This window comes from Salvelinus sp. IW2-2015, linkage group LG5, assembly GCF_002910315.2.
Source record: "Salvelinus sp. IW2-2015 linkage group LG5, ASM291031v2, whole genome shotgun sequence".
In the NCBI taxonomy this organism is placed as follows: Eukaryota; Metazoa; Chordata; class Actinopteri; order Salmoniformes; family Salmonidae; genus Salvelinus; species Salvelinus sp. IW2-2015.
Genome location: NC_036844.1, coordinates 10,322,373 through 10,346,229, shown reverse-complemented (window position 1 = coordinate 10,346,229; position 23,857 = coordinate 10,322,373). Strand labels below are relative to the sequence as shown.

Here is a 23,857-nt window from a genome sequence, read left to right as displayed (position 1 = left end):
AAGCGGAATAGGCAAGAGAATGGTCGTGGACATACAAAAGGTCATAACCAGATCAGAGTCCAGGAGGTACAGAGTGGCGGAGCAGCTCGAGGTCAGGGCAGGCAGAATGGTCAGGCAGGCGGGTACAGAGTCCAGAACAGGCAAGGGTCAAACCGGGATGATTAGAAAAAGGAGAAAGGCAAAGCAGGAAAAACCGCTGGTAGGCTTGAACATACAAGACGACTGGCACAGAGAGACAGGAAACACAGGGATAAATACACTGGTACAGGGAGACAGGAAACACAGGGATAAAATACACTGGGAAAACAAGCGACACCTGGAGGTGGTTGGAGACAAAACGAGGACAGGTGAAACAGATCAGGGTGTGCAATTTAAATTCCTTATATTAAGCAAACCAGACGTTACAATTTTCTAAGATGTTTTAATTTACGGATAGAGAGGGCACACTCCAACACTCAGAAATAATTTAAAAACAAACCATTTGTGTTTAGTGATCAGAGGCAGTAGGGATGACCAGGGATGTTCTCTTGATAAGTGTGTGAATTGGACTATTTTTCTTGTCCTGCTAAGCATTTAAAGTGAACAAGTACTTTTGCGTGTCAGGGAAAATCTATGGAGTAAAAACATTATTTTCTTTAGGAATGTAGTGAAGTAAAAGTAACATTTATAATATATAAATATAAGTAATAGTAACAGATACCCAGAATGACTACTTTCACCATTGGTACTAAACACAACAAATTAAGACAACAATTATACTTAGATATCAGGAGTCCTCTAGCTATAGAATAACATACTGTCCATTCCCGCCAAACTCTTTATTTCCCCTAGTCTAGGCCTATGTTTGTCCATCTCTAAGAGTACAATGACAATAAGTAAATAAGACTTGTCTGACTATTAGTCTCTTCTAGATAAAAGAAGAATTAGCACAATATGATGACTCATGCCTTCATATGTAATTTGAGATTATTAGACATATTCACACACAAGGCAGATGCTCTTTTAATTTTTTTTATCTTCCTCTTGATTTAATAATCTTAGAAGAATGTCTTAGAAGAAATACACGTTTTTCCCAAGAAGTTATCTTAAATTTTTATCATAAGACTCGCTGCCGACTGCCCCCTACTTGTCTCTCCCCTCCCCTGTTTCTCCCCATGCTCCTCTCGTTATAAAGCCGCGTTTACGCGCAGTGAGTCCCTCCACACAGCACAGCCCAGAGGCGGCAGCAGAGAAGCGCCGATATATCACACACAAGAGAGAGAACGCATCTGTTCTGTCCGTGTAGCCTACAGCAGGTGACTTGGCTGAGCATTCGGAGATAGACACAAGGTAAATGTCCTCTCAATCTCATTCAGACATTTGGTTTCATTCTTCACCGAGATTTGTGTTGTCCAGCTCTGATGCTCCTGTATTCTCCGATGTTACCGTTTATTCATTAGTGCAGTTGTTGTCTTCTTGAAATCTTGTGTTTTTTAAGATGTTGTCAATCACTTGGTTTCGGGGTAGACAGCTGTTTCAGCACGAGGGAACCATACTGACTCTGATAAAGCGTGAATGGTTCTCACTCACGTACAGTGATCTGATTTACTGATACGCTAATGAAGTATAGAGAGCAAGAGAGAGAGAGAGAGAGAGAGAGAGAGTGAGTTCCAGGCTTGCTGTTTACCCAGGCTACTCCTGAGAAAGGATCAATACCAGACATCGTGTAACTCTTTGTCTATGTGTGCATGTGTGTGTTATAACATGTACAGTGTTGAAGACAGACCATTTTCAGTAAAACACATGGTAGTGTTTTATATCCTGTATTGTACAGTGTAAAGCAAACAACACATTTCCCAGAGCAGGCCAAAAACATACACCATGAAGTCTTACACAATAACACAGCAGCTAACACTGCAGAATAGGACACTGAATATGGAGGGCATTACTGCAGTGGAAATCACTGTGGTGTTGTGTTGTGGTGTGTGTGTGTGTGTGTGTGTGTGTGTGTGTGTGTGTGTGTGTGTTGTGTGTGTGTGTGTGTGTGTGTGTGTGTGTGTTGTGGCAGCTATGCCATATTCATAGAGTCAGACCACAATAAAGTGAATTTGGAAAGTATTCGACCCTCCACATTCAGCCCTATTCTAAAATTGATTAATAATTTTCCCCTCATCAATCTACACACAATACCCATAATGACAAGCGAAAAGAGGTTTTTGCAAATTGTTAAAAATAAAAAACAGAAATATCTTATTTACATAGGTATTCAGACCCTTTGCTATGAAACTCGAATTTGAGCCAGGTGTATCCTGTTTCCATTAATCATTGTTGAGAGTTTCTACAACTTGATTGGAGTCCACCTGTGGTAAATTCAATTGATTGGACATTATTTGGAAAGGCACAGAACTGTCTATAAAAGGTCCACATTTGACAGTGCAAGTCAGAGTAAAAACCAAGCCATGAGGTCAAAGGAATTGTCCGTAGAGTTCGAGACAGGATTGTGTCGGGGTACAGATCTGGGAAGGGTGCCAAAACATTTCTGCAGCATTGAAGGTCCCAAGAACATAGTGCCCTCCATCATTCTTAAATGGAAGAAGTTTGGAACCACCAAGACTCTTCCTAGAGCTGGCCACCTGCCAAACTGAGCAATTGGGGAGAAGGCCTTGGTCAGGGAGGTGAGATTTAACTCTTTGGCCTAAATGCCAAGCGTCACATCTGGAGGAAACCTGCACCATCCCTACGGTGAAGCATGGTGGTCAGCATCATGCTGTCAGGAGTTTTCAGAGGCAGGGACTGGAGACTATTCAAGACCGAGCAAAGATGAACGAAGCAAAGTACAAGAGGATCCTTGATGAAAACCTGCTCCAGAGCGCTCAGAACCTCAGACTAGGGCGGAGGTTCACCTTCCAACAGGACAACGACCCTAAGCAGACAGCCAAGACAACACGGGAGTGGCTTCGGGACAAGTCTCTGAATGTCCTTGAGTGAACCAGGCAGAGCCTGGACTTGAACCCGATCAAATATCTCTGGAGAGACCTGAAAATWGCTGTGCAGCAACGCTCCCCATCTAACRTGACATAATTTGAGAGGATCTGCAGAGAAGAATGGGAAAAACTCCCCAAATACAGGTGTGCCAAGCTTGTAGCGTCATACCCAAGAAGACTGGAGGCTGTCTCTGTCAAAGGTGCTTCAACAAAGTACTGAGTAAAGGGTCTGAATACTTATGGAAAATGTGATATATAAGTAAAAAAATATATTTAAATTAGCAAACACTTCTATAAAACAGTTTTTGCTTTGCCATTATGGGCTATTGTGTGTAGGGGGAAAAAACAATTTAATACATTTTAYAGTAAGACTGTAATCGTAACAAAATGTGGAATAAGTCAAGGGGTCTGAATACTTTCCGAAGGCCGAGTATGTATGGAGCAAAATGTATTTACAGTTTTATTCACGTTTTCAAGTCCTGGTGACAAGTAATGCATTCCGATTATTGCTTAGATTGTACTGGACACATATGATTTGTGTAAAATACTTTTTTGAAGGCTGTACTGATTATAATGAGCTAATGCTAAGCTATTTGCCAGGTATGTGTGGAGCCATGTTTGTTGACATTATACAATGCATTCTGGGTGTAACGTAAATGTCTGTCTTTCCAAAGATATTATTATGAGGTGAAAGAATGGGTCAATCATCTCTCAAGTAAACTTCCCGGAAGTMAATGAAGGGACATGAATGATCGTAGACAACACACCCCCTTCAACATGCACACTGCAAACAGACCAAACTTATCTTGTCTCCTCTTATTATCTTTGGTTGATACAAAAAAACAATAATGGCGGCGTGCACAAACTAGCCGTCGTCGGATTACTTTCATTTTCTAGAAAGTGTTTTACTCAWTTATTTTGATCAATGTTAAGGTTACCTGTATTGTGTTGAATTATAAACAGTAATTGCTATTAGCTCATTTATATTGTGGTTTCTGACAGCCGAGAGTTATCTAAAAATGATGGCTTGTGTTACGTCAATCTCTCCTCAGTTAGCGCTAGGACTAATGTAGCCTACATATTCCGGTTTGGATGATTGTGTTATGCTGTCGCTACTTCTGTGAATGTCTGAACATTGCATCCCCCCCAAAAAACAGTATGGCTAGCTCAAATGCTGACTGTTGCCTCAATCGAAACTGTACGTTCTAAATAAGCGTTCTAATCACACCGGTTTGAGGGTACACTGTAGGGACCACTGCAGAATGATCACACTCGTTTGTTGGTATGTGTTGTGGTAAACCGTGGGGTGTTGGGTTGAGCGTGCAGAGATTGATACAGAGACAGGGAGGTTTTAGTCCGCAAAACAGCTTTACTAGGACAGAAAAAAAACATTACAAAGAAAATCACTTAGGTTTGGCGCGGTCCTTCTCCTCTACTTTTGCTTGGTGTCAGTCTCTTCCCGTTCTCTCTCTCGGTGTGCCACAGTGCTCCTTTTATTTGGCCTCCATGGCTGGTTGGCACTTCCCCCTAATTACCTTCACTTGGAGCTGTCCGTGTCGGGGTGCCCAGCACCCGTATTCCCAGCAGAGGGAGCCAACGTCGCCTCACGTACCTCCACTCTATTACCATCCCCCAGGGTAGACCTCCTGGGATACCACCCCCCCCCCCCCCCCCTTAGCCCTGACTGGGAGGGAGGTATGCTCAGGGCTAGGTTTGCACTCCTCCTGGAGAGGGCGTCCGCATTGCCGCGCTGGGCCCCCGACCTGTGGATTACAGAAAAAGAGAATCGCTGTAAGGACAGGAACCAGCGGGTGACACAGTCATTCGTGTCCTTACCTCTTGCCATCCACACAAGGGGGGCATGGTCAGTGATCAGGGTGAACTTCCTCCCGAGGAGGTAATACTTGAGGCTGTCCAGTGCCCACTTCACGGCGAAGCACTCCTTCTCGACAATCAAGTGTTTCTTCTCCCTCGGGAGGAGCTTCCTGCTGACATACATGATTGGGTGCTCCTCACCTTCCTGCTCTTGGGACAAAACGACCCCTACCCCYGTGTCAGACGCGTCTGTCTGGACCAGTTTTTTTTTTGAGAAGTCCGGGGTGACGAGTACCGGATGCGAACATAGTGCATACTTCAGGGCCTTGAACGCCGCCTCTGAGTCCTCCGTCCATCGGACCGTCTGGGGTAGTCGTGCRTTCGTTAAGTCTGTGAGGGGAGAAGCTATTGCGGCAAAGTTGGGTACAAATCTACTGTAGTACCCTGCTAACCCCAGGAATGACTTCACCTGCCTCTTAGTTCGGGGGACCGGGCATCCCCTATTGGCAATGATTTTTTCCCACATTTCCTCTCCCGATCTGATATTCCAGGTACTCCACCTCGGCGTAGCCCAGCTTGCACTTGTGGGGGTTCGCGGTCAGACCTGCATCCCTTAGTGCATCAACCACGGCCTGTAACCTACAAAGATGTGACTCCCAACTGTCACTGTGCACAATTATGTCATCCAGATAAGCAGCTGCGTACTCACTGTGCGGCCGCAGGACGCGGTCCATGAGTCGCTGAAAGGTCGCTGGTGCCCCGTGGAGCCCGAAAGGCAGAACCCGGTAGTGGTATAGCTCACGTGGGGTGGAGAAGGCATTCTTCTCCCGGGAGGCCACTGCCAGTGGCACCTGCCAGTACCCCTTCGTCAGGTTCAAGGTGCTGATGTATCTCGCCATCCCCGAGCGGTCGATCAGTTCGTCCACCCAGGGCATGGGGTAGGCATCGAACTTACTGACCTCATTCAGGCCCCGGAAGTCATTACAGAAGCTGACGGTTCCATCCGGTTTCAGAACCAGCACTATGGGGCTAGACCACTCACTGTGTGACTCCTCCAATACCCCTATTTCTAGCATTATCGTCACTTCCCGCTGGACCGCCACCCTCCTGGCTTCTGGTATCCGGTATGGCCGTTTGCGCACTTTTTCTCCRGGACGTGTGTGGATATATTGTTCCACGAGATCCGTGTGCCCCGCCACCTCGGAGAACACGTCCGTATTCCGCTGGACCAACTCTCTGAGCTCTTGTCGTTGGGTCGGGCTGAGGTCTTCCCCCATTGCAACTTCGACCGAGGGCGGGACCTGCTGTGGCCGGGTCCACGTTACACACAGCGCCTCACATGCCTGCCATTTCTCAAGTAATTTCACATGGTAAAGCTGGAGGGGATTTCTCTGCCCCGTTTGGAGGACCTTATAGTTGTCGTCGCCTACCCGCTCAACGATGTCATAGGGCCCATGRCACGTAGCCAGGAATTTACTATCCGCTGTAGGGATCAGCACCAAGACCTTCTCACCTGGTTGGAACTCTCGTGGTTGGGCCCCCTGGTTGTAGACATGCTCCCGGGCACGTTGTGCCTGGGCCATGTGCTCTCTCACCACTGGCAAATCACCGTCATCCTCTCCCTCATCTCCTCCACATGTTCTACTACGCTGCGAAGGAGGGGTCAGCTGCTTTTCCCAGACTTCCTTGGCTAGGTCCAGCAGCCCGCGGGGCCGACGGCCATACAGGAGCTCAAAGGGGGAGAACCCCGTGGATGCTTGGGGTACCTCACGCACTGAAAACATCAGGTGGGGCAGCAGCTGGTCCCAGTTCRTCCCGTCTCTCTCTATGACCTTCTTCAGCATCTGTTTTAGGGTCTTATTGAAGCGTTSCACCAGCCCGTTTGTTTGTGGATGGTACACACTGGTCCTCACCTGTTTTATTCGTAACAGATTGCAGACATCTTTCATCATGCGAGACATGAATGCGGTGCCCTGGTCCATCAGGATTTCCCACGGAATACCCACCCGGCTAAATAAATGGAAGAGCTCCCGTGTGATACCTTTGGCTGCCGCCGTGCGTAGCGGGATTGCCTCAGGATACCGGGTGGCGTATTCCAKAATTACAAGTATGTATTGGTGTCCCCTTGCGGTCTTCACCAACGGACCCACCAGATCCATTGCCACCCGCTTGAATGGCACTCCTATAATGGGCAAGGGAACCAAAGAGTTTCTATAATGCACCCTCGGAGCTGTGATCTGGCACTCTGGGCAACTACGGCAGTAGTCCTCCACGGCGCGCTTGACTCCGAGCTAGTGGAACCGGTTCCCAAAACGCTCCCTGGTTTTCTCCATCCCCAGGTGTGCCCCAAGCAGGTGGGCGTGGGCAAGCTGCAACACAGTCCTAACATACTGGCTGGGTATGAGTAACAAGTATTTTGTCTCCCCATTACGCTTTACTACCTGATACAATAAATGATGCTTGATTGCGAAGTGGGGGTAGCTCCAATCACTTACCCCAAGTAACAGTACGCCATCCACCYCAATTACCTGCCCCCTAGCGTTCTGGAGATTGGGGTCTTCTAACTGGGCAGTCCCGAACTGACCCGTGAGGATTCCCGTGTTGGGAGGTCCGTCTAGGGCCTCCATCTCCATAAAGGGGAGCCTGAGGTCTTCCTCACATGTTGGCTTGCTTGTCAGAGCGAGCCTCCTGGTCCGACTCGGGCCCAGTGGACACCTCTCGTGGCGTGGGTTGGGTTTCACAGGCCAACGTCCTTTTTCCTTTTCTTCCTACCTCCCTTGCGTGCCTCKCCAGGTCCCTCCTCCACAGCGCCTGGAAGAGAGGGCAGTCTCGACCGAGGAGAAGGGACACGGGTTGGTTAGGAACAGCTCCCACGCGCATCTGGCACTCCCCCCTTGGGGTGTTTATCCTCACTGGCACCGTTGGGTACCTCTTCGTGTCCCCGTGTACACAGGACACCGTCACCTCCTCGACCCCAGTRCCTCCTTCCCCTCTTGTGTGAGCCACTGCGGGTGAGCCAGGGTCACCATGCTGCCGGAGTCCAGCAGATCCTCAGAGCTGGATTACTCCCATCCCCCATCCACAACACCCCTGCAAGCTGCAAYCCTACTTGATAGTAATAGCGCTCACCGTTGCCCCTAGAGGCCTGTATTGAAGGCACCTCTCYACGTCCTGGGGACTTGGATCTGGTGTGACCTGGCTACACACAGACACACACACACACACATTGTGTGGTGCCAGAAAAACAACCACTCCCTCAACGTGAGCAAGACAAAGGAGATGATTGTGAACTACAGGAAAAGGAGGGCCGTACACGGCCACATTCACATTGACAGGGCTGTAGTGGAGCGGGTCGAGAGTTTCAAGTTCCTTGGTGTCCACAAACTATCATGGTCCAAACACACCAAGAAAGTTGTGAAGAGGGCACGACAATGCCTTTTCCCCCTCTCAGGACAGATTTGGCATGGGACCCCAGATCCTCAAAAAGTTCTACAGCTGCAACATCGAGAGCATCCTGACCGGTTGCATCACCGCCTGGAATGGCAACTGCTCGATATTTGACCGTAAGGCACTACAGGGGGTAGTGCGTACAGCCCAGTACATCACTGGGGCCAAGCTTCCTGCCATCCAGGACCTATCTGTGTCAGAGGAAGGCCCAAAAAATTGCCAAATACTRTAGTCACCCAAGTCCTAGACTGTTCTCTCTGCTACCACACTTTCTGTTTTAAGCTTTCTCATGAAGTGCCACTGAGGGACTATGGCTTGTGGATTATTGTAGTGAGCAGAAGTCAGATGGGTCTGCAGATGTTGCTGTCTAAACCCCTGGTCCTGGAGAGCTACAGGCTTTAGTTCCAGCCTGGTCCAATATCTGTGCATTAGAGATGTCGACAATGAGTATGACYTGTCACTTCTCTAACGCTCAGGAAGCTCTGATTCAAACTCCCATTAGACAGCTCTGCAAGTGTTATAATGTCAAAATACGTTCGTTATGTCCTTTACTGACAATATATACTTCCAGATAAATATGTACAAGCAACTGAAAAAATGCCTCTTCGGCTATTGTAGACTTCCAACCTGTGTATGGCAGTAACGAGTGATTTACATTGGAGTTGCCAAGTCGCTTGTAAATTGGAGTCGCTTGTAAATGATTATTTAGAAATTTTTTGGAAGGACATACCGGGAGGGTCACTAGAGACTATACTGGATTAACATAAAGAAGCGTTAGAAGGTTTACATCATACTGGAAGTAGAGAGTACCAATAAGTACCAGGAAGTACTCATGGTCTATTGCCCCATATTTAGTATTTTATTAGGATCCCCAATTAGCCACTACCAAGGCAGTAGCTACTCTTCCTGGGGTTGAAACAGGAAACAAAACAGAACAAATAAAATACATAATATAGATAACACTACATAATACAATACATAATACAGTACAAAATACAGTATAAAATATATAAAATGGCTGTGTCTTCACAGTCCCTGTTGTGCCATAAGGTGTTCTTTTATCAGATTTTTCTTATRTGGTTTTATTGCTAGCTTGATTTACCTGGGGTGGCAGAGACCTCCATGTAGTCTTGGCTCTATTTAATACTGTGTGTTTCCCAGCCTCTGTTCTGGACCTGAGGTCTGTGAAGAGACCTCTGGCTGCWTGTCTTGTGTGGTACCGATGAGTGTCTGAACTGTGTGCCAACTGCTTGAACAGACAGTTCAGTACCTTTAACCCATCAGCACCTCGCACAAAGACCAATAGTGATGCAGTCAATCTCTCCTCAACTTTGAGCAGGATAGATTGACATGCATGTTACTGACACTCCCTCCGTGTACGTCTAAGTGCAATACGTGCTGCTCTGTTCTGGACCAACTGCAATTTTCCTATGTCCTTTTTTGCTGCACATGACCACACAACTGGGCAGTAGTCCAGGTGCGACAAAACTAGGACCTGTAGGATCTGCCTGGTCGATATAGTATATAGTAAACAGGTAGTGCACTATATGGGGAATAAGGCTCAAGTGGAAAGCACTATACTGCATGTGGAATAGCGTGTCATTTGGGACTGCATTTCAGTCTACACCAAAGCCTCTGTAAGTGTCAMATCATAACTAATGTCGTGCTGTTTCTTTACTGTTGTTCAGAACTCACAGTGATGTTCTCAGTTAATTATCAACCGAAGCCAATTGATATTAGATTGTAACTTRATGAGTTGATATGAATAATAAACCATTTAGGACTCCTGATGGTTCTCATCAGACTGTAGTGTGTGTCTGCATGTCTCCCTAAGTGTGTGTATTTGCACTTGTTTTCCTACATTATCAGGAGCCCAATGTCCTAACATTTCACCTTAATGTCCTGAAAAGTTAGGTAAACAATATCCTTTTTGAAAAGATAGGACTTTTTTTCAGGTCCTGAATTTGTTAAAATGCTATTTTAAGCTGAAGAGTTAGGTTTAGGATTTTGGGGTTAGGGTTAGGTTTAGGGTTAGAGTTTTTGGGGTTAGATTAAGGTTTATGGTTAGGTCAAATATGAATTTTTTTTATTGTAAAAAAAAAAAGGTACACTCAAAGTCCTGACATTTCCTGAAAACACAGCTGTGTGTGTGTGTGTGTGTGTGTGTGTGTGTGTGTGTGTGTGTGTGTGTGTGTGTGTGTGTGTGTGTGTGTGTGTGTGTGTGTGTGTGTGTGTGTGTGTGTGTGTGTGTGTGTGTGTGTGTGTGTGTGTGTGTGTGTGTGTGTGTGTGGTGTGGTGGGGGGCGCGGTGTGTGTGTGTGTGTGCGTGTGTTTGTGTAATACACCATATATATGAGTTTGTCTTGAGCCTCGTCCTTGTAGAAAACAGTGAGAGGAGAACAAGATCTCTCTCCTGAAACACAAAGCGGTTGCATCTCATTTTGTCATGTAGATGAGTACACTGTGAATGAAACAACATGTGATGGGAGCTAAGGCTTTAAGGGAGGGACTGCTCTACTGGCAATCTTGAACTGTACTGTTAGGCAGCCCACTTCCAGGCAACAAGGTGCATGATGAATGTATTGTTGAAGAAAAAGTTGAGCAGAGTTGAGCAGAGGCATTTTTAGGATATCCACCCATGGGGAACATTTGTTAGCAGAGTCCGGAGAAGTATTGGCCTTTAAAAATGCATTTGTACTTAGTTTACATGATAGAAGACATTAGCTGAATCTTTATTTAATACTACACAAATGACCGAAATTAGGTGCTCCTCTGACGCTGACAAACTGAGATCAATCTGGTCTTGAATTCAAAGAATGATAGTATGATTGTGTATATATATGCTGTATATACTGTATATTGTAGGCTAGAGTAGACTGACTCACCTAATGATGAAGTTGAAGCCATAGGCTACTACTCAAGGTGATTTGTCGATGCTTGGCAAAAGCCTATCTTGTTGAGATTTTTTTTTATATTGGCTTTACAGACATATTAGTCTTCTCTTTTCAACAGTAGGCATTTGCTTTCCAAACTGTCCGTTTTTCCTGCGATTGTATATTGAAATTTGCAAAAGACAAAGAGCCACAACCAACCATTGAAATATAATCCATAGATGGCAGTTCCCATTCAAGTCAGGACTGGTAGCCATTGCTAGTGTACCCATGGCTTTAATAGACAAATTGAAAGGGTAAGAGGTTCCATTCTCCCTGTACACCAAGTCAGAAAAAATAAAGGGGGGATATAAGCAGACAATGAAAGCTCTTACAATATTCGATGATGACATTTCTCTAAAACCGGCTATAGGCTACATGTGCACCACCAAGTCAGAACAGTAGGCTGAGTTATGAGGGGGAAAGGTGCCAAATTATTAGGGTGTGGCACATGGGCTATTAACATCTTACTATACAACATAAACTTAGTATTAWTTTCTTAGCTACAGTATACATATCTCATTGGCATATTACATAATTGATGCAGAAGCATGCAATACATTTTTGGACTCACCTTGTTGTGCTGTGCTTACTTGAAGAGGAAGGTGGCGGTCCTTCTTGTGGGCAAATTTTGTAATCAAAGGTTGTCATCAAAGTCTGACTTTCTCTGGATTTATGGTGCTTTCAAGACAACTGGGAACTCTGGGGGGAAAAAAGCTCTAGAAAGAGGCCAGAGATGCCTTGGCAAAGAGATATTTTCCGTTGCCTGCATCACCACCACAGAAAGCACTGAGCTAGGCTGAAACTCTTGTATTTTGGAGCTGCCTTACTCAAGAAAGCAAAAAAACGTCCATGTTTTTATGTGGCTTTATTACCTTTTAAACTTTAAAAAATATTTTTTTACATTGTTTGCACACTGATTTGTGAAATTAAAATTAATGCCGAAATAACATGCAAAACAGGCAACAAAAAAAGTACATACAGTTCCAGTCAAAAGTTTGGACACACCTGCTTCTTCTTTCTTTTTACTATTTTCTACATTGTAGAATAACAGTAAAGACATCAAAACGATGAAATAACACATATGGAATCATGTAGTAACCAAAAAAGTGTTAACCACATCAACATTTATTTTTGATTTGAGATTCTTCGAAGTAGCCACCCTTTGCCTTGATGTTGGCTTCGCACACTCTTGGCATTCTCTCAAACATCTTCACCTGGAACACTTTTCCTACAGTCTCGAAGGAGTTCCCACATATGCTGAGCACTTGTTGGCTGCTTTTACTTCACTCTGCGGTCCAACTCATCCCAAACCATCTCAATTGGGATGAGGTCGTGTGATTGTGGAGGCCAGGTCATCTGATGCAGCACTCCATCACTCTCCGTCTTGGTCAAATAGCCCTTACACAGCCTGGAGGTGTGTTGGGTCATTGTCCTGTTGAAAAACAAACCACATGGGATGGCGTATCGCTGCAGAATGCTGTGGTAGCCATGCTAGTTAAGTGTGCATTGAATTCTAAATAAATCACTGACAGTGTCACCAGCAAAGCACCCCCACACCACCTCCTCCATGCTTCACGGTGGGAACCACACATTCTGAGATCATCCATTCACCTACTCTGCGTCTCACAAAGACATGGCGGTTGGAACCAAAAAATAAACATATTTCCACCGGTCTAATGTCCTTTGCTCGTGTTTCTTGGCCCAAGCAAGTCTCTTCTTCTTATTGGTGTCCTTTGGTGGTGGTTTATTTACAGCAATTCGACCATGAAGGCCTGATTCACYCAGTCTCCTCTGAACAGTTGATGTTGATGTTGATGTGTCTGTTACTTGAAGCATTTATTTGGGCTGCAATTTCTGAGGTTGGTAACTCCAATGAACTTAACCTCTGCAGCAGAGGTAATTCTGGGTCTTCCATTCCTGTGGCGGTCCTCATGAGAGCCAGTTRCATCATAGCGCTTGATGATTTTTGCGACTGCACTTGAAAAAACTTTCAAAGTTCTTGAAATMTTCCGCATTGACTGACCTTCATGTCTTAAAGTAATGATGAACTATRATTTCTCTTTGCTTATTTGAGCTGTRCTTGCCATAATATGGACTTTGGTTTTTTACCAAATAGGGCTTCTTCTGTATAACCACCCCTACCAGGTCACAACACAAATGATTGGCACAAGAAGGAAAGAAATACCACAAATTATATTTTAACCAYGCACACCTGTTAATTGAAAGGAATTCCAGGTGACTACCTCATGAAGCTGGTTGAGGGAATGCCAAGAGTGTTTAAAGCTGTCATCAAGGCAAAYGGTGGCTACTTTGAATAACACTTTTTTGGTTACTACACTATTCCATGTGTTATTTCATAGTTTTGATGTCTTCACTATTATTCTACAATGTAGGAAATAGTAAAAATAAAGAAAAACCCTGGAATGATCATTACACAGATCCACCTTGTGCTGGGGACAATAAAAGGCCATTCTAAAATGTGCAGTTTTGTCACACAACACAATGCCACAGATGTCTCAAGTTTTGAGGGAGCGTGCAATTGGAATGCTGACTGCAGGAATGTCCACCAGAGCTGTTGCCAAAGAATTGAATGTACATTTAGAGAATTTGGCAGTACATCCAACCGGCTTCTTAACGCTACAGCATACAATGACATGCTACACGATTCTGTGCTTCCAACCTTTTGGCAACAGTTTGGGGAAGGCCCTTTCCTGTTTCAGCATGACAATGCCCCCGAGCATAAAGCGAGGTCCATACAGAAATGGTTTGTCAAGATCAGTGTGGAAGAACTTGACTGGCCTGCACAGAGCCCTGACTTCAACCCCATCGAACACCTTTGATTTGAAATGGAACGCCGACTGCGAGCCAGGCCTAATCGGCCAACATCAGTGCCAGACCTCACTAATTCTCAGGTGGCTGAATGGAATTAAGTCCCCACAGCAATGTTCCAACATCGAGTTGAAAGTCTTCCCATAAGAGTGGAGGCTGTTATAGCAGCAAAGGGGGGACAAACTCCATATTAATGCATATGATTTTGGAATGAGATGTTCGACAAGCAGGTGTCCACATACTTTTGGTCATGTAGTGTATGTCTGACTATGTACCATAGAAAAACAAAAACAAATTTAAAAAGAGAAACAAAACAAACCGTTGGTGACAGAATATAACCTATAACAGCCGTGCCTTGTTCCAGAGTTCACGACCTCGGTCACTCAAGATGAACTCAGCCTAAAATCGTGGGTGTTGAAGATGTCCATCGTCGCCTTGGAGGTGGCCTCGCCAGTCTCATCCTTGACCCTTTTTAATGGGTTACAGAAGGGAATTTAGAGTTAAGAATGTTCTCTTTCTTTACTGACATTAATGGGTATTGCCTCCARCCACTTGTTAAAGAGATCGGTCGTCGTCAGACACCAGCTGTTGCCATTCCTAGATTTCGTGAAGTGTRCGATGTTGTCTACGCCCTAATATTCAAAGTATTAGATAGAATATTACATAATTCTTACCCGTATCTGTGTCGTACAGTATGCAGATGTTCATATTTGTAAGGATACTGACACACACACATTCTATAATATCGAACTCTGCTGTGGTCAAATAAAGCAGCCATTACAAAACAACTTATCAGGGCAAAACGTGAATTGTGCCACTTACTGATCATGTGRCATGGTGAAACAACTGATGGGCTTCAACTCCGGCGCCACAGTKTTCACCCTCTCAAACTTCTGGTGGGCTAGACACAAAGTGTTTTAAGCACAAAGTGACWAATTTAAACARTGTGTGTTCTTTGATTATGACAGTAATTGAAATCATAATAATTTCAGATATAATAGAATGTGATTGATAAACAAAAGGTTATTTCACTTGCCCAGCTGTCCACATCCATGACAATCCCACAACAGAAGAAGCGTGGGTTGATTTTGGCAATCATGCGCTTCACTCCAAAATGGCAAGCATGCATTTCGGTCAGCACAGCCTCCTTCTCGTCCTTAGTGAAAATCAGCCTCCTGTGTGGCTGGCCATCCTTCCCCCGCATGTGATTGCCTAACAAGTTGGAAGAGAAGAGTTGTTGAAATACGCAAGTCTAAGTACATTTGCACTGCTGTCTTTATCTGTTTCTCTCTGTCTTCCACTCTCTTCCCACCTCTCTCTCACTTTCATCCTTTCTCCCCCCCCCCCAGCCTCTCTCTGTTTGTGTAGTCTAGCTAAGAGACCTAGTTAAGGGCAGTTGGAATTACCATTATTGCTTCCACCTATCCATTTGATTGATCAGGTTTAACTTATAGCTCGATACCACAATATGACAGACATATAACTAACTGCATGTATAGCTAGCAACATGTAGATGACCAATAAGCTAGATGGAAAATGGTTGTTGAAAAATGGTTGTACATAGCTAAATCCTTCCAGTTATCTAATAGAAGTTAACTGCCTAACYTTACCCTGAATTGTGAATTTCTGTTGTCGAGATCAGTTGGGCCTTCATAGTACTTCACCTGGTTGGAAAGATAAAAGAAAATCATTGAGGTGCAAGTTACATACAAACAGAAAGCTACAATAACAGTTAGTTAGCTAGCTAACATTAGCTAAATAAAACTGTCATGCATAAATGTATTTTGTCCCCCTACACCAAACGCGATCACGACACGCAGGTTAAAATATAAAGACAAACTCTGAACCAATGACATTAATTTGAGGACAGGTCGAAAAGCATTAAACATGTATGGCAATTTAGCTAGTTAGCTTGCACTTGCTAGCTAATTTGTCCTATTTAGCTWGCTTGCTGTTGCTAGCTAATTTGTTCTGGGATATAAACATTGAGTTMTTATTTTACCTGAAATGCACWAGGACCTCTACTCCGACAATTAATCCACACATATAACGGCCAACCAAATCGTTTCTAGTCATCTCTCCTCCTTCCAGGTTTTTTCATCTTTGAACTTATATGGTGATCCATCTAAACTTTCATAGTAATACCACGACAACCGGCAACACAGTTCGTCTTTCAATCACCCACGTGGGTATAACCGATGAGGAGATGGCACGTGGGTACCTGCTTCTATAAACCAATGAGGAGATGGGAGAGGCAGGACTTTCAGTGCGATCTGCGTCACAAATAGGAATGACTTCTATGTTAGCCCTTGGCAACGTAGACGCTCGTTGGCGCGCGCAATAATTGAATAACATGGATTTCTACATTTATTTTGCGATGCTCGCACACGCGARGTGTCCGGTCTGGTCAGCATGTTATTAGGCCTATTATAACAAAGGCTGGTTCAACAGTAATGTGTGTCTTTTTTATCATTACATTTMACATTTATTTATTGTAGTTGTTAAAAAAAACTGCTTGTTTTTCGTTTAATGTTATTACAACCAAACTTATTAGGATTCACCTTCCTGGTTTTATGGTGACAACGTCCGTGGCACACTTGCAATGTAACTTCTGGAGATGTGTGAATGCGATCTGATCTYTAAAATGGTTGCGATTATGTTCATAAAACACAGTTCTATTTGGGAGCAGTATAACGGTGYGGGTACATTCTCCCTTTCTCTTTATATTGGATCTTTGTCCAGCTACTGTGAACATTTTGGATATGCATACAAAAGGTAACATTATATGCCCACGGGGAGAAATGATGACGCCTGTAAGTGTGACATAGCCTATTTAAAACAAGTTGTGTTGTTTAGAATTTGATTTAGAATGATTTGTTCTTTTTTTTWGGCCTTATCAATAATGAATTTAATCTTGCTTATTGACAATGTTTGGCATGTAATGTACAGTAGGAGCCCATATATCAGTGTGAATGCTATTGAGGCCATGCAATTACTTAGAACAATGTGGACTGCAAATGGGTTCAWGTGAACATATTTAGCATAGATAGGTCTACATTTTGTTCTTTTGTTTCGGTAAGCAATTTAACTAACTATAACGCACTAACATTGGAATTGGAGTTGATTCCAAGGCAATACATAAAATACCATAAATTCACAACACATATTTCGCCATGGAGCACTTTCTCAAATATTTCTGACACACTCCTGAACCTATAGTGCTACCGCCTGCGCTTAGAATTACCACTGCGATAGGTTTGTTAAAATAGAGCCCTCCATGTCCTATTCCACTAGAACACKTATGGAGACACAAATGCTAGCGTGTGTGTCTGTGTGACAGGGTTCGTTGTTTATCCAAGCAGGGAGTTCTGGGGGATGTTGGATGGAGGATATTTGCTTGATTATTGTCTTCCGCTGGATAAATTGTTTCCACTGAGTGACTCAAGACTCTTGTCTTGCACACACTAAGAAAGACGCTTGACGAGACTGAGACGTGTTCTTCAGACAGACAAATCCGATTGAAATCACTGGTCCCGTAGCATTTGTTTTCTACCTTTTATAATAAACCAGCCGTATGCTGCTCATCAACCCCTACCTGCTGCTTTAATGACTGAACAATATCACCAGACAGAAATAGAATGGGGAGGGGGAGAGAGAGGGGTTAGGAAGAGAGAGCGGAGAGGGAGAGAGAGAGACGCAGGAGGGAGTTAAAGAGAGCCAGAAAAAAAAGGAATTGGTGGTAAAAGATAGGGGAGACAGTGGAAGACAGGGGGGAGTGAGGGAAGAGACGGGGGAGTGTTAATTCTTGATGAAACCGACTGGTCATTTGCGCGCAATATTCATAGCCCAGTAAAAATACTCAGTAGAGAGTAGCTAGCAAAACACAAGAGAGATACTAACGTTGTTTTTCCTGATTAGTGTTAGCGATAAGTGTCTGAGTTAATGAGGTGGTGTCATAAACATGATGTATTGTCTTTTCAAAGTAGGTTTAATTAAACAGCTTTCTCAAACCAGGACACCGCTGGCCTGAGGGAGAGCGTAAAGCGTGAGCCAGATAAAGTAGGAGGGAGAAACGCTCACTGTGTTTGCGTACATACAGCATGTGTGTGCGCGTGCATATTTGTGAGTGTTCATATTTGCGCGTGTGTTTGTGTGCATCCGAGCATGCATGCGTGTGTTATTAAATGTGTCTGGGAGCGCATTGGTATTTTTAGAGAGGCCAGGGATTTCAGKCATCCCTGTCTGCTGCCAGATCAGGGAATATTCTACTACAGTTTATCTCTGTTCTACAGCCTACTCTATGTTTATGTTAACGAGCCATAGCTATACTGTTGTATATATCTACTACAACTGTCTAGACTAATCGAAGGAGACACACGGGCGTGCATGTACGCACGCATGGACACACGCATACAAACACACACACTTATTTTAGGGTCATATTAAGCCATTTGTCTCTAGTGTTTAATCTCATCAGAGGAGCCAGTAACTAACACCATTAACCTGAGGGCAGTGTGTGTGTCTGTGTTTGTTTTTGCATCTGTGTGTGTTCCCAGTCTATCTATAGTTGCCCACATCTCTCCTCTCCTGTGTGTGTGTGTGCTTGTTTCCTGTCCTAATGGGTAGTGTATGTATGATTGCATGACTACATGCCTCATCTGAGCTGCATTCTCTCTTTCATGCAAATGAGCCAGAAAATTTACTGTTGCTGTCCAGCTTCAGCTTTAGTTTTGCGTGCGTGCGTGCGTGTGTGTGTGTGTGTGTGTGTTGGTGTGTGTGGTGTGTGTTGTGTGTGTGTGTGTGTGTGTGTGTGTGTGTGTGTGTGTGTGTGTGTGTGTGTGTGTTGTGTGTGTGTGTGTGTGGTTGGCAACCTCTGGGAAGAAGAAAGAAACAAAAGACATAAAAGATGAGTTCTGAGGAAAGAGATATGATAAGATGGTTACAGTAGAGTGAGGGAGAGGGAGACAGACAAAGAGGGAGACAAAGAAATAAAGATGAGAGAATGAGAGAGGAAAAGAGAGACAGTGAGAGAGAATCTGTAGTAATTGTCAGTCATACAGCGTTAAAAAGAGACCTGCTTTCTTGAGGGAAGATAGACCGACATAATTATATTCTCCCCTCCTCTACTTTCTCCTCCTTAAATATCTATCCCTGAGCTCTTCAACACTGGCTAGAGACTTAATACATTTTATGCATATTAAGTGGACATTGTTGTATATAGTGGACAATGAAAGCCTTTCCTCCCTCTTATTTTCTTCTTCTCTTCTTATTAGTTATCCCCCTCTTCTCTCTTTTTCTGTTCAACTTTTTTCAACTCCTTTTTTCGAATCTCAACCCTTCTCGTATCTTCTCTGTCTTCATCTAAACTCTCTTTTCCTTTTTCTCATTTCCTTTTTCATTATCCTCTTGTCCTCTCTTCTAGTCTCTTCTCTCCTCTCATCTCCTGTTCTGTCTTTTCACATGTTCTCTCATCTTCTCTACATTCTCCTTCTTATGGTCTTTTCGAAGCTATATTCTCTTTTCCTCCATCCCCTGCCTTTATTTTTTTTTATTTGTAGATTATTCTCTACTCTTATACAGTAAATAGACTGTGAGATTATCTTCTATTGTCTTCCCTGTTTTACACATAGAGACTTTGAGCTGATCCTGAGCCAAGCCAGTCACAGTGTCTCCAGCAGACCGAGGGAGTGGGCTCAGCCAATAAAAGTGATTAGCAGACTCGGACAGCCAATCACGGCGACTCTAGCAACATGACGACCAACCAGCTGTGGCCAACTGAGAAGGGTATAGAAAGACTATAACTGCCTGTCTACCCCATCACCCTGTACCCCTCTACACCGCCTTGAACTCTCTCGGGCCCCCCATCAACTCCCAGTCTCTACCCCCTCAGAGGGAGTTCAGTAAGCACCCTCTAACAGCCTCCAAAGCCCTTCTTCCACCATGACCAATAACAGCAGCTCCCCTGGCATCTGGGAGACCATTGATTGGTCCGAGTCAGGCCAGTGCCCGCCCTCGGTGTGCGGGGCCACATTCCTTATTGTGGCCTACAGCACGGTGATCGCGGTGGGGTTACTAGGCAACGTGGGCCTGGTGTTCATCATTGGGCGGCAGAAGGAGCTGCGTAACGTCACCAACATTCTGATCGCCAACCTGTCCTGCTCGGACATCCTGATGTGTGTGGTGTGTCTGCCAGTCACCGTCATCTACACTCTGATGGACCGCTGGGTATTGGGAGAGGCACTCTGCAAGGTGAGAACACAGTTCCTGCACCTGTATGTTTGTTGGATAACCGTTCCGTGTTTGTTTGTGTCTGTAATCTGTCTTTTTTTTCTCCTCCCGCTCCCTCTCTTCTCCCTCATATATCTCCTCTCTTCCCTCTCAGGTCACTCCATTTGTACAGTGTGTGTCAGTGACGGTGTCTATTTTCTCCCTGGTGTTGATTGCGTTGGAGCGCCATCAGTTGATCCTGCACCCTACTGGCTGGTCCCCAGCAGCAGGCCACTCCTATCTGGCCGTAGGTCTCACCTGGTTGGTCGCCTGCTTAATATCCCTCCCCTTCCTATCCTACAACATTCTGACTGACGATCCCTTCCAGAACCTCACACTGCCCGCCAACCCCTTCAGGTTAGTGTGTGTGTGTGTGTGTGTGTGTGGTTTGTTTATTGTGCATGCCAGATGTAGCACTCTCTCTCTCTTCCTCTCTCTCTCTCCTCAGAGACCATGTGATGCTGTATGGAGAAATGGCGGACAGATAGACACCGTCTGGCCTACACCACCTTCCTGCTGCTGTTCCAGTACTGCGTCCCTCTGCTATTGGTGCTGCTCTGCTACCTCCGCATTTTCCTACGCCTACGTCGACGCAGGTGACACACACATGCACGCACACACACGTGCATGCACACTCACACGCAAGCAGGCACACACACACACACACAACACACACACACAACACACACACACCACACACACCACACACACACCACAACACACACACACACACACACACACAACACACACACACACAACACACACACACACACACCACAGGACAGTCAAAGAATTGGCAAATGAATGAGTCGTTCATAGTCAATGGAGTCATTGTGAAGAAAAGTTGAAGACAAATGAGAGTCTACTTACTCAGACGCAGGTAATACATCAGGACAGGATTCAGTGAATGGTAGTCAATTAATTACCAATGATGAATTGGAGAATGAAATAAATGAATGAGTGCAGTAGTAGTCCAATGATTATCAAAGGGGATAGCCAGTGAACAGTTAATGAGTAAATGTTAATGAAGTTAATGAGTACCTGGTATAGTGTGGTATAAATCCCATTCATCTAGTCCGTTCCTGTGGCCCCCAAGAACAAATAAAAAGTCCATTCCTGTGTTTCTCCCATCTAGGGACATGGTGGAGCGGAGCCGGACGGCCCGGGGACCCAGAGGATCAATGCTATGCTGGCGGCCATCGTAGCTGCCTTCGCCCTTTGCTGGCTGCCGCTCAACGTGTTCAACACGATATTCGACTGGCACCACCAGGCGCTGCCCGCCTGCCAGCACGATGCTTTGTTCTCTGCCTGCCACCTCACTGCCATGGCCTCCACCTGTGTCAACCCTGTGGTGAGTGGACTGGACTAGAATTAAATTGAAATAAATTAACTTAATTTTATTGAACTGAACTGTATTGATAAAAATGGTGGAAATGGAAATGTCATTACAAACATGTGCTGGTGCTGTACATTAACACCTTTTCCACACACACACACACACACACCACACACACACACACACACACACACACACACCACACACACACAACGCACACGCAAACACACAGGTGTACGGCTTCCTGAACAGTAACTTTCAAAAGGAGTTGAAGGTTCAGCTGCAGCGCTGCCACTGTGGCTTGGGGGCGCCAGAGAGCTATGAGAATTTCCCGCTCTCTACCGTCGGCAGCGAGGGGATAACCAAGATGTCAACGCTGAACCGGGCAGGGTCAATGAGCACCGCGCTGCCTCCACGGGCCGAGCCCAGTGTTAGCGTACGCAGCTAACGTCTAGCCAACAGAGTGGCTAATGCTAATGGATGAGTAGTGTAGCGTGTACAGCTGTCAGACAGGGTGTAACAACAAGGATACAGTTCATATCAAGTAAGCAGCAAACAGACAAACCCCCAAATGAACAGAGCTGGCATAGAGCAGCTAACGCTAATGGACAGAGCTAGCGGCGGATGCTAAAGAGAGACAGAGTGGAAATAAGCAGCTGGACAGACAGGACAGACAGAGGTAGTTGGCCCCAGTTCCCATGAGGTACAGTCAATTTCTGAATTCCTATGAAGCATTGCAGGCCGAGCAGACTATACAGAACTGATGTCTGCACTTAGCTAAAATAAAAATGAACGAAAAGATCCATACAGCTAATCAACAGAGCAGCTCGTGGACAGAGTGCACACATGCAGCTACGCTAGGTAGCACACAGCTGGAGAGACTGCGACAGAGTGACAGACCCAGGGACGTGTGGGCTCTGTTTCCATGGTGATGGTGTATTTCTGAACTAAGTCAGTTTGTTCCCAGAAGAATTGTCGTCACCAGAGTTTGACATCATCCTAGGATGTTACGCTGCTGTCACGCCAGTCAGATGGATGGATGGACAGACGGTCAGTCAGTCAGTCAATTCTGAACTCAGGGCTGCCTTGAGCTGATATGACAGCTGTCTGTCTAACATGAGAATAACCCTGTTGACACTGACAGCCCTCCCTCTCAGTCGCTGTCTCCTTGTGAGCTGTTCAGTAATCAGAGAGATCAGTCTGAGACATGCTGATGAAAGAGACAGAGAGAGGGGCGGAGAGAGAGAGAGTCCCTGATGTTGCTTACGCATTGCAGACAGATCATACACACACAGAGCTGACTGACAGGACTGGCTGTCTGGTCTACTGACTGTCTGGCTGTTCTTCTGACTATCTGTCTGGGTGGCCGACTGGCTGATTGGCTGGCTGGCCTACTGTAGATCTTCATCATTAATCCACATCAACTTTATGATTGTACAAAACAGTGGAAATGGATGTAAAAATATATATATATATATCATGATTTTTATATTTTTGTCTAAAAGTAAAACAAAATTCCACTTCTTCCTTTCATTTGCGGTGAAACTGCCAAGGCTCCAGCTTGATGTTGTGCATCTGTAATTTTATATATGGAGTGTTTTTGTTGTTGTTTTTAGTTGGCTCTGATTTTAATGATCCAACCATATCGCTCATGTATAAAATTAGTATTAGCTTTGGTGTGTGTGTGTGTGTGTGTGTGTGTGTGTGTGTGTGTGTGTGTGTGTGTGTGTGTGTGTGTGGTGTGTGTGGTGTGTGTGTGTGTGTGTGTGTGTGTGTGTGTGTGTGTGTGTGTGTGTGTGTGTGTGTGTGTGTGTGTGTGTGTGTGTGTGTGTGTGTGTGTGTGTGTGTGTGAAACCCTCTTAGGTGTGTGTTCAGGATATAATCACCTCAGCCCTTCTCATTGGCTCCTGCCCCAGTGTTTGTAAACCCTCTTAGGTGTGTGTTCAGGATATAATCACCTCAGCCCTTCTCATTGGCTCCTGCCCCAGACATTGAGGCCTGTTTGGATCTTAACGGCAGGCAGTTTCCTGCTTCACTAGAGCCAATCATGTGTTAACATGTAAATACTGCTACATGCTAACGTGTTAGCTTTGGCCGGTCCAGAAACAATCCTGGCCCCTAACTCCTGGGCCCTGAGTGCTGAACTAGAATCTAGACAATAGATCCTAGTACAGATATGAACTCACCACTGTAGTACAGATGTTGGATTTTAATTTGATCACTATTCTGTCCCTCTCTCGCTTGCTCAAACACTAAAGCACCAGACAG

General features: G+C 45.0%; 1 protein-coding gene across 1 annotated transcript; it reads left to right on the top strand.

Moving 5' to 3' along the window:
• The first annotated feature begins 1,235 nt into the window (after positions 1-1,235).
• Positions 1,236-23,231, top strand: LOC111963621 (neuropeptide Y receptor type 1-like). Its single transcript, XM_023987140.2, is given in 8 exon segments — positions 1,236-1,329; positions 19,617-20,235; positions 20,369-20,610; positions 20,702-20,714; positions 20,716-20,849; positions 21,389-21,408; positions 21,411-21,604; positions 21,822-23,231. Coding segments are annotated over 7 exon segments (1,128 nt in total). The 5' UTR covers positions 1,236-1,329; positions 19,617-19,926; the 3' UTR covers positions 22,038-23,231.
• The last annotated feature ends 626 nt before the right edge of the window (positions 23,232-23,857 follow it).